At 46.8% G+C, this 10,137-nt stretch overlaps 1 protein-coding gene and 1 non-coding gene across 2 annotated transcripts; one reads left to right on the top strand and one right to left on the bottom strand.

The window, feature by feature from the left end:
• Positions 1-1,582: 1,582 nt before the first annotated feature.
• Positions 1,583-1,655, bottom strand: TRNAR-ACG. The gene has a single exon. It is a non-coding gene; the product is annotated as a tRNA-Arg (tRNA).
• Positions 1,656-1,770: 115 nt separating this feature from the next.
• On the top strand, positions 1,771-9,883 carry PRMT5 (protein arginine methyltransferase 5). Its single transcript, XM_006776773.1, has 17 exons — positions 1,771-2,101; positions 2,751-2,869; positions 3,165-3,250; positions 3,415-3,549; positions 3,926-4,038; positions 4,174-4,223; positions 4,922-5,085; positions 5,537-5,698; positions 5,869-5,946; positions 6,044-6,102; positions 6,187-6,309; positions 6,396-6,571; positions 7,608-7,717; positions 7,966-8,059; positions 8,228-8,344; positions 8,541-8,605; positions 9,336-9,883. The coding sequence occupies exons 1-17, from the start codon at positions 1,992-1,994 to the stop codon at positions 9,486-9,488; spliced, it is 1,914 nt and encodes a 637-aa protein (XP_006776836.1). The 5' UTR covers positions 1,771-1,991; the 3' UTR covers positions 9,489-9,883.
• Positions 9,884-10,137: the final 254 nt, after the last annotated feature.

Below are 10,137 nucleotides of genomic sequence, written 5' to 3'. Positions count from 1 at the left end.
GGCTCAGTGGATAGAGCGTCGGCCTGCGGACTGAAAGGTCCCGGGTTCGATTCCGGTCAGGGGCATGTACCTGGGTTGCGGGGACATCCCCAGCAGGAGATGTGCAGGAGGCGGCTGGTCGATGTTTCTCTCTCATTGATGTTTCTGACTCTCTATCTCTCTCCCTTCCTCTCTGTGAAAAATCAATAAAATATATTAAAAAAAAAAGATTTTAATAATAGAGAAAGCTTCAGTGGCAGGGTAGCTCAGTTGTTAGAGCATTATCCCAATATGCGAAGGTTGGGAGTTTGGTCCCCATTCAGGGCATGTAAAAACATCAACTAATGAATGCATAAATAAGTGGGATAAAAAATCAATATTTCTCTCCCGTTCCCTCTAAAATCAGTAACAAAACAGAAAAAAAGTAGAGAAAGCTGTAAGGTGGCATATGGGAACTTGCTGTACTTTCTGCTCAATTTTTCTGTAAATCTAAAACTGTTCTAAGGAATAAAGTATAATAATAATAATAATAATAATAATAATACCTGCAGGAACTGAATGAAGACTAAGATGGAACAAAAGCATCTCCAACCCCCTTTGGCTTCATAGGTATCTTCTTAGTTCTTGGGCTTTTGGACTTTTATCCTTTTGGGATACTTATATGCACCCAGGGGTCCTTATTGCTTATCCTACCCACACCCTTCCCTTGTTTCCCAGGACTTTGTCCCCCTCGGGCGACGGTGATTTCATTGGGTCTCTTGGCTTCATTCACTACCTCTCTTTTGGCGATTTCCAAGTTTTGTCTGGTTCGGGTCACTGTTCATCCAACTATTGTGCAGCGCCCCCTAGAGGTCCAATTCTGCAGTTCCAAACCCATAACCTATTCTCTCGGAAAGGTTTCATTTCTTGTCTCACAGAGAGCACAGAACACTGGGCATCACCCCTAGAATTCTTTCTCATGTCTCTCTGCCTGTCGGTCCCTAAGTTCTGTCCTTGCCTCCCGCTTAGGGCTTTGTGTTCTCCTTTCCATCACCGCTACCAGGCCTTCAGCACCTCTGGGCCCCCTGCTTTCAGGTATTCCCTTTCTCCTCCCTATGTCTTTCCTTTCTTCATTCTTTTCCTTCTTTTCCATCCCTCTATCAGGTATTGACAAAAGAAAATGTAGAGATTCTCTCAGGCCTCTGCCAGGCTGTTCATGACTCCTTTCTACTGTAGTTGCTCACCGTGCATTTCTTTTTTCCATCTTCGTGTGTGTGTTTAGGTGTTTATTTACATTTTGTGTTTGAGATATAGAATCACTTGGAGTATCTAGTGACTGAATTGCCACAATTTATTTGCATTAAGACACTAAGGCCCATACAAAGCCTATTTTAGGAGCACCAGCCATTAACCCAGGTTCGGATGTAATTACACATGAACCATCTTTGAATAAGGTAACGGAAAAACCTGACATAAGATGGCCACAGAACTCAATCAATTTAAGTCCTGAAAATGAGGGAGAAGATAGTGAAGGAACATTAATATAAAGAAAAAAAAAATGAAATGAGACTTTAGAGCAATAAGGAATTATCGCTTAGTTGCAATAATGAACTGTTTGTCTTTCCGAGCCAGCCAGGAGTCGAACCTGGAATCTTCTGATCCGTAGTCAGACGCGTTATCCATTGCGCCACTGGCCCTAAGACAATTGAGTTGGCTTCAGTGACGGTACTTCAAGCTTATATTGCAGGGTTTCATGGGACGTGTAGTTTCTTAACGACATTCTGCGAATTGTTGAGGCATTATGGGAGACTGAAGCTCGTCACGAACTAGACCCTGAGATTGGTCAATGTTTCGGAGCCACGCAATACGTCACTGTACAGCCCGCGGATTGGCCGGAAGGGCCGCTGGAGCCGGGGAAGATGCTCTGGTTGTTAGGGCGACTCGTCCCGCCTTCCGGGGGCTTTTCCCCCTCCCGGCTTTGTGATTGGCTGCTGGTATTAAGGAATCCCGGCGTGGACTAGGCGAGGGAAAAGATGGCGGCGATGGCGGTTGGAGCTGCCGGTGGGAGCCGCGTGTCCAGCGGCAGGGACCTGAATTGCGTCCCCGAAATAGCTGACACACTGGGGGCTGTGGCCAAGCAGGGGTGAGGGCCCGGACCTCCGCGGGCGGAATGCGGGGTCCGAACTCGAGGGCGGAGAGAGGCAGACTAGTCATCCCCGAGAGGCAGGGGTGAAGGGGTCGGAGTGAATGAGATGGGCTGCGGGTGGGTGGGTACCAGTACTACACCTTGGGGAGGGAAGCCTCGGGCCTTGGAGTGTTAGGAAAAACAAAAGGGACTTACTGGGGTGTGTGGTCACTGAGTCCAAAAGTCGGAGGAGTTGCCTGGAAAACTCAAAAAAGGGGCGTACAGCCCTCCAAGGGCCCTGAAGAGCGGAATTAGTGTCTGAAAGTGGGAGGAAGTGTTCAGGGGCTCGGGAGAGAAGAGGCAAACCTTGAAGGGGGCGGCCTGGGCAGTACTGGGATGGGTCTGGATGGGGCAGTCCTGGAAAACCAGTGACAGGAGTAGAAAATCCACGTGGTGTGGACGCTCATCTTTTCTCCTTACTCATCTCTTCCATGGCTGTGTGTGTGGAGATGGTGAGGCACAGTGCCCCGAGGTGGGCTGAGCCGAGTCCGCTGAGGGATGGTGGCAGCCGAAAGGGTTGTGCAGGATCCATAGCCTAATCCAGTTGCTTGGACCTCCGGGCACTGCTGCTCTTTACATGACGACGCTGGGTCTGTCACGGTTGTAGGTTTGATTTCCTCTGCATGCCTGTCTTCCACCCGCGTTTCAAGAGGGAGTTCACTCAGGAACCTGCTAAGAATCGACCGGGCCCCCAGACACGATCAGACCTACTGCTGTCAGGAAGGGGTAGGGAGCATCCCATATCACCCTTAATTCCCGGAGGCCGTTCACAACTTATGCTCTAGCGGAGCCCTCATTCTTCTTTCCCGGCTTAGCTATATTGATTAGTCCCCGGGATAGAGATAATTCTTTTTCTCCTTGCTTACCTGCTAAAAGCCCTTGTGTCCTAATCTGCATCAGGCTATCCGTGATAGAAAAAGTCTTTGTCTCTCATCTCTATTCCCTGTTAAGAACTAGAAATGGAATGAGTAAAGTGCCTAACCTCACTCAATCTTTGTCTCTCCTGGGTGGGGGAGTGCAGACTGGAATACCCTGATTGTGGGAAAGCTTTCTCCATGGATTCGTCCAGACTCAAAGGTGGAGAAGATCCGCAGGAACTCCGAGGCGGTAAGATTATTTGACTCCTCTGGATTTTTCTAAAGATCAGGTTTGTAACAAAGCTGGATGGGGAAAACAGTTTTTACCCCCATAACTCAGTAACTCTGATATAATGCAGTTAAAACTGTTTGGGTTGCTAACTCTTAACCTTTTCCTCTTGATCTCCATTCCAGGCCATGTTACAGGAGCTCAATTTTGGAGCGTATTTAGGTCTTCCAGCTTTCTTGCTGCCACTAAATCAGGAAGATAACACAAACCTGGCCAGAATTTTGACCAACCACATCCACACTGGCCACCACTCCTCCATGGTATGGCTGAGGGGCTCCTTTCCTGCTGCATGTTATGGTAGTCTGGGTGTGCTGCGTACCTTCTTGTTCCTAGCCAGTCATTAAGGGGTACGTTTGGCAAGAAATGTCAGTACTACTTGCCGCTGTCTAAAAGTGGTGAGCAGAGATTGATAAAAGATAAAGAATATAAAATTATTCCCAGAAACTTATGGTTGAAATATAGGACAAGGCTGGTATTTATATAAGGATATAATATACACAAGCTACATGTACATGTAATCACAAAATTGGGGAAAGCATATAAATGGATTAACTTGAGGTCTGGATTAAAGGCTTTGAATTGAGAGAAGCTTTCTAGACCCAACAGATTCTAAGTAGGGTACTCGTTCATGTACAGTTCTGGATGCGAGTACCATTGGTGGCACCAGAGGACCTGAGAGATGATATAATTGAGAATGCACCAGCTGCACACACGGAGGAGTACAGTGGAGAGGAGAAGACATGGATGTGGTATGTCTCCTTTTGCTGCTGTACCAGGGCAAAGGGTAGGGTGAAGGGAAGTACAGGATGGAACCCATAGGATGGTCTCCTTCAGGTATGGTGGACCATATTTGACGGTATTTTTCTGTGTTTGACTCTGGACAGGTGGCACAATTTCCGGACCTTATGTGACTATAGCAAGAGGATTGCGGTGGGTAAGTTCATGAAGGTCCTACGATAGGTTTCCCTTTTCTGACCTGGGATAAGAATCAGGAGTTTCATGTAGACGTACGTGGCTGCTGGGAAGTTTTGCTCTTTTTCTGTGCCTCATTGTGCCTTGCTTTTATTTTACTTATTTATGTAAATTCTCACCCAAGGATATTTTTTCCATTGATTTTTAGAGAGTGTAGAAGGGAGTGAGGAAGTGGGTGGGGGAGAGAGAGAAACATTGTCGTTAGAGACACATTGATTGGATGCCTCCCGCATGCGCCCAATTGGGGCTGGAGAACCTGCAACTAAGCGTATCGGACCTACGACCCTTCATTCCAAAGGCTGACGCTCTAACCACTGAGCAACCAGCCAAGGCTGCCTTGCCTTTTTTTTGTTTTTAATGTATTTTTTATTGATTTTGGAGACAAGGGAGATAGAGATGAAACATTAATGATAGAAAATCATCGATCGGCTGCCTCCTTCCTGCATGCCCCACACTGGGGATTGAGCCCGTAACTTAGGCATGTGTCCTAACTGGGAATCGAACCATAACCTCCTGGTTCATAGGTCGATGCTCAACCACTGAGCCACACCGTCGGGCAAGGCTTCCTTGCTTTTAAGGAGTAAAGAGATCTTACACAAAAGAGCAAGAAAAGGCTTCTTGTCTAGCAGTAGTTCACAGGTCTTTCTTTTCCCTGTGTAGCTCTTGAAATTGGAGCTGACCTCCCATCTAATCATGTCATTGATCGTTGGCTTGGGGAGCCCATCAAAGCAGCCATTCTTCCCACCAGCATTTTCCTGACCAATAAGAAGGGATTTCCTGTTCTTTCTAAGATGCACCAGAGGCTGATCTTCCGGCTGCTCAAGGTGGGTGGTAGAATGGTTCTAAAGGTTCTCCAGCGAATCCTTTTGCCTTATTCCCATATGTGTGATACTCTTTTTCCTGTGGGCCTGACTCCTTTCCTCTCTGGTTTCCGGAGAACGATTTCAGCAAAGTTGGGGGTTTTGAGAGGAAAAAGGCAAATGGCATTGGAAGCCCTAGAAACATTTGAAAAGTTACCAGCTCTCAAGAGAACCTTCCAGAAGGTTTCACTTAAGAAGTTACAGCAAGGATTCATGGGGCTCTTTGAGCCTGGCTGATGCTTATATAGTATAGGAAAGCTTTATAAGTTAAGTTCATTGAAGCATTATGCTGCTTTTGTTGGTATTTGGAGAACTGCTGGGACTCATTTTATGCTAGGACTCTGGCCATAAGCCATAATAATATCCCAGAATCTTGGTGTAAGGACTGTATCTGATGGTCTGACTTCTCTCACAGTTGGAGGTGCAGTTCATCATCACAGGCACCAACCACCATTCAGAGAAGGAGTTCTGCTCCTACCTCCAGTATTTGGAATACTTAAGCCAGAACCGCCCTCCCCCCAATGCCTATGAACTCTTTGCCAAGGGCTATGAAGACTATCTGCAGTCCCCACTCCAGGTAGGTCTGGAGGGAGGTTAGGGGTGGGGTGGGGAATGTCTCTTGAAAGTGGGTGTTTTAAAATCCTGCCAAAGCTCAGGCAACAATGGGGGGAAGGTTTTAGTAATCTGGTGCATTATTCTTGCCAGAAACTGGCTAACTTACTTTGCCTATTTCACCTCATTCATCAGCCCCTGATGGACAATCTCGAATCTCAGACATATGAAGTATTTGAAAAGGACCCCATCAAATACTCTCAATACCAGCAGGTACAGAGTGGGTCCAAGATTGGGTCAAGCACAGGTCCGGAATGACTTAGGTGAGGATGGGATTATAGACATGAGGTCTTCTCTCCTTTCCCACCAGGCCATTTATAAATGTCTGTTAGACCGAGTGCCAGATGAAGAGAAGGACACCAATGTTCAGTGAGTAGCCTCCCCACAGTCCCGGAGATTTGTGTGCCTACTTCTCTATATGCTGAGTCAGCTTAACTTGTACCCCTTTCTTAGGGTGCTGATGGTGCTGGGAGCAGGCCGGGGTCCCCTGGTGAACGCTTCCCTGCGGGCAGCCAAGCAGGCTGACCGGCGGATAAAGCTGTATGCCGTGGAGAAGAACACTAATGCTGTGGTGACGTGAGTAGCAACGCTCTTGCTGGGAAGTTTGTCCCCAGTGTCAGTTTTTCTTATTAGTGTCCTTACTTGTATCATCTCTGTTTTAGACTAGAAAACTGGCAGTTTGAAGAATGGGGAAGCCAGGTGACAGTAGTGTCGTCGGACATGCGGGAATGGGTGGCTCCAGAGAAAGCAGACATCATTGTCAGTGAGCTTCTGGGCTCCTTTGCTGATAATGAACTGTCACCTGAATGCCTAGATGGAGCCCAGCACTTCCTAAAAGGTGCCTCCAAGCTGGGGTGTACTGAGTAAGGGGATTGGCTTATCAACGGGGAAGGCTGTGGGGATGGGGGAATGGCAGGATTGGGTGAGACAACAACTTAAGAGGAGGTTACAGAGTTTAGGGGGAGGAGGGGCTGGACTTGGGCCAGTGCCCTAAGGAAATGAAGTAATCTCTCTGAACCTCAGTGTTCACATCTATAAAATGAAGGTAGTAGCCCTGTCTGGTGTGGCTCAGTTGGTTGAGTGTTGTCCTGTGCATTGAAAGGTCGCTGGTTTGATTCCCAGTCAGGGCACATACCCAGGTTGCAGGATTGATCCCCAGTTGGGATCAATGTTTCTCTCTCCCTCTCCCTTCCTTTCTCTCTAAAATCAATAAAAACACTTAAAATTAAAATGAAGGGAATAGACTAGAGCAGAGACACTTAATCTGAGGTCTGTGGACTTATTGAGTTGCTGTGATACATACCTTTGACTTAGTTTTCATCGAGATCTCAAAGAGTTTTGTGACCTCACAAAAGTTAGCACTCATTTAGAATATCTTAGGTTCCTTCCAGGGTGGTTTTGTTGTTGTTTGTTCATTCTCACCTGAGTGTATTTTTTCCATTTTTTGTGTGTGTGTGTGTGTTTTTTAAGAGAGGGTGGGAGGGAGGGGAGGGGGTGGGGAAGGGAGAGAGAGAATAACATTGATGTGAGGCATTGATTGCCTCCTGCATGTGCCATGCCCATATCAGAGCCTGGGATTGAACCTGCAACCCAGGTACATGCCCTTGACCAGGAATCAAACCTGTGACCATTCGATTGCAGGCCGATGCTCTAATCATTGAGTGGAACTGGCCAGGGCAGTTTTAACCTTGTGTGACTCTGTAAATGAACCCGGAAGTGGAATCCCCTGTGACAGGAGTTGGGAGCGGTTGGCCTGGGGATGTGACAACATTGAGCTGTCTGGGTCTGTTTGGATGTGTGAGTTTGAGCTTTCAGTTCGTACAGATATACCATTTCCATCTCTTCGGAACTAATGTAGCCCTCCTGCATTGCAGATGACGGTGTGAGCATCCCTGGGGAGTACACCTCCTTTCTGGCTCCTATCTCCTCCTCCAAGCTGTACAATGAGGTCCGAGCCTGTCGGGAAAAGGACCGTGACCCTGAGGTAAAAAAAAAAACACTCTCTTCTGGAGGACTCCTCTCTTTAGTTCTTTATTTTTCTATATTGGCACCAATTATTTTATTCCTCCGCAGAAGATGGTGAGATAGAGGAGGAGTGGGGGATGTGGGAAAGTGGTCGAAATGAAAGTTTGTTTTCATTCTTTTCCATGTCCTCAGACTTGAGCTTCTTTCCCTGAGGAAGTAGGCATCTCTGACCTATTTTCTCCAGTTCTTCTCTGTCTCTCGGGTCAGGCCCAGTTTGAGATGCCTTATGTGGTACGACTGCACAACTTTCACCAGCTGTCTGCGCCCCAGCCCTGTTTTACCTTCAGCCACCCCAACAGAGGTGGGTTCCTGTGTGTCTGTCCTCTGACTGGGTGCGTAAGGGCTCGCCCTCCTAGTTTTTTTCCTTGCTGTCTGGGTCTGCCTTGTCTAAGCTTCCCTTGGTCTTGCTCTTTACCAAGTTGTCTAGGACTTCTGGCCCTTTGTCACCCACACAACTTTTCCCGGACAGATCCTATGATTGACAACAACCGCTACTGTACCTTGGAGTTTCCCGTGGAGGTGAATACAGTACTGCATGGCTTTGCAGGCTACTTTGAAACTGTGCTTTATCAGGACATCACTCTGAGTGAGTTTGGGGCAGTGGACGTTGGGGTGTATTATCTGGGCAGCTCATGTACATGTTTCATTTAGAATTACGTGAGCCCAGGAGTCAGAAATGGGGATCTTTGATTACTTGTTTCAAAGTAATTCAGAAACTTCTCAAACTAGTCAAAAAGCACTGTTATGGAGAACCTCAATTTTTCATTATTTTGTCCCCATAGGTATCCGCCCAGAGACTCACTCTCCTGGGATGTTCTCATGGTTTCCCATCTTCTTTCCCATTAAGGTAAGAATCGCCTTTAAAACTCCATAGGTTCCGGAATAACTTTAGCTATTGGGTATGGAGAGCATGTCCTACTGCTCTCACGTGCTTGGATCCCAGTTGTAGATGTTGGGATATCTGCAGTGGCCTTCTCCGTGGCTTCCCCACGTCTCCTCTAGCTGCTCTTCTATTTTTTACCTTAAGTAAGAATCACCTTTTAAAAACTCAGATTTGAACGTATCTCTCTCCTGCGTAAAACCCTTCCCACTGTCCTTAGGGTAACAGTCAAAATCCTGAGCATTACTTGTAAGACTTGGTGTGATTTGGTTTTAGCCTGCCTGTCTAGCTACTGTCCCCTTGCTTACATTGCTTCAGTCCAGTGGAATGGCTTTTGGTTCCTGGAACACCATCTTCTTTCCTGCCTCAGGTTTTCATTCATTTGCCTGTAAAATTATTTGCTTACTTCTCACCCAGCTAACTTATATTCTAGGCTTCCTTGAGCATTCTTGTCGTAACTTTCTGACCTTCTAGACTAAGTTAGCATTCCCCCTGTGCATATTCACACACTGATCACATTTTAGATTATTTGCTTAATGTCTGGTTTTTCAATTCTGATTATTCTGATAGATCTCAAATAAACTTCATGAGCGTTGGGAAGTCATGTTTTATCATTTTATCTCCATACCTCGCTCAATACATTGCCACATATATAACTCATTAGCTGCACTCTAAAATTCCATCTTTCTTCTTACAGCAGCCCATTACAGTACGTGAAGGCCAAACCATCTGTGTGCGTTTCTGGCGATGCAGCAATTCCAAGAAGGTGTGGTATGAGTGGGCTGTGACAGCACCAGTCTGTTCTGCTATTCACAATCCCACAGGCCGCTCATACACCATTGGTCTCTAGCCAAGCCTGCAATGTCCGGAAACGGCTTCAGCTTCTGCTCCTATAGCACAGAAGGTGCACTACATCTGTGGGCTGTGATTCCCCTTGCCCATCAGAGAGGAGCATTTCACTCTGTTTTCCTGCCTTACAATCAAGGTGGGCAAAGGAGAATTAATTACAAGGCTCAAGCCACCAATCTGTGAAGACTTCAGGCCAAGGCATGAGGAATTAGTGCTAGATCTGAAGCTACTCCAACAGGCACTCGGCCTCAAGCGCTCCCTGGAACAGCCCTGAGAACGTGCAGATTGAACACATTTTCAGCCCTTTCTCTGATCATCTCTCTTTCTGTTTTGTGTGGGAGGAAATACAAATAAAGTGAAGTTATGGCCTTTCCAGCTCCAACCCTGCTCTCCCTGCCTCTTCTTTCCCGACCTTACTTAAACCTAGACATATTTATTTTTTAAAAAAATGTATTTTGTTGATTTTTTACAGAGAGGAAGGGAGAGAGATAGTTAGAAACATCGATGAGAGAGAAACATCGGTCAGCTGCTTCCTGCACATCTCCTACTGGGGATATGTCCACAACCAAGGTACATGCCCTTGACCGGAATTGAACCTGGGACCCTTCAGTCCGCAGGCCGACGCTCTATCCACTGAGCCAAACCGGCTT

This window comes from Myotis davidii, unplaced genomic scaffold, assembly GCF_000327345.1.
Source record: "Myotis davidii unplaced genomic scaffold, ASM32734v1 scaffold1949, whole genome shotgun sequence".
NCBI lineage: Eukaryota > Metazoa > Chordata > Mammalia > Chiroptera > Vespertilionidae > Myotis > Myotis davidii.
The sequence above is the reverse complement of the archived record's forward strand: the minus strand, read 5'-3'. Positions and strand labels throughout refer to the sequence as shown.

Excerpts from the sequence above, each read along its gene's own strand:
- PRMT5 (XM_006776773.1), top strand. The coding sequence starts at position 1,992 with ATGGCGGCGATGGCGGTTGGAGCTGCCGGTGGGAGCCGCGTGTCCAGC. Across the intron at positions 3,550-3,925 it reads CTGGCCACCACTCCTCCATG|TTCTGGATGCGAGTACCATT; the intron begins GTATGGCTGAGG and ends GTTCATGTACAG. Across the intron at positions 6,310-6,395 it reads AACACTAATGCTGTGGTGAC|ACTAGAAAACTGGCAGTTTG; the intron begins GTGAGTAGCAAC and ends TCTCTGTTTTAG.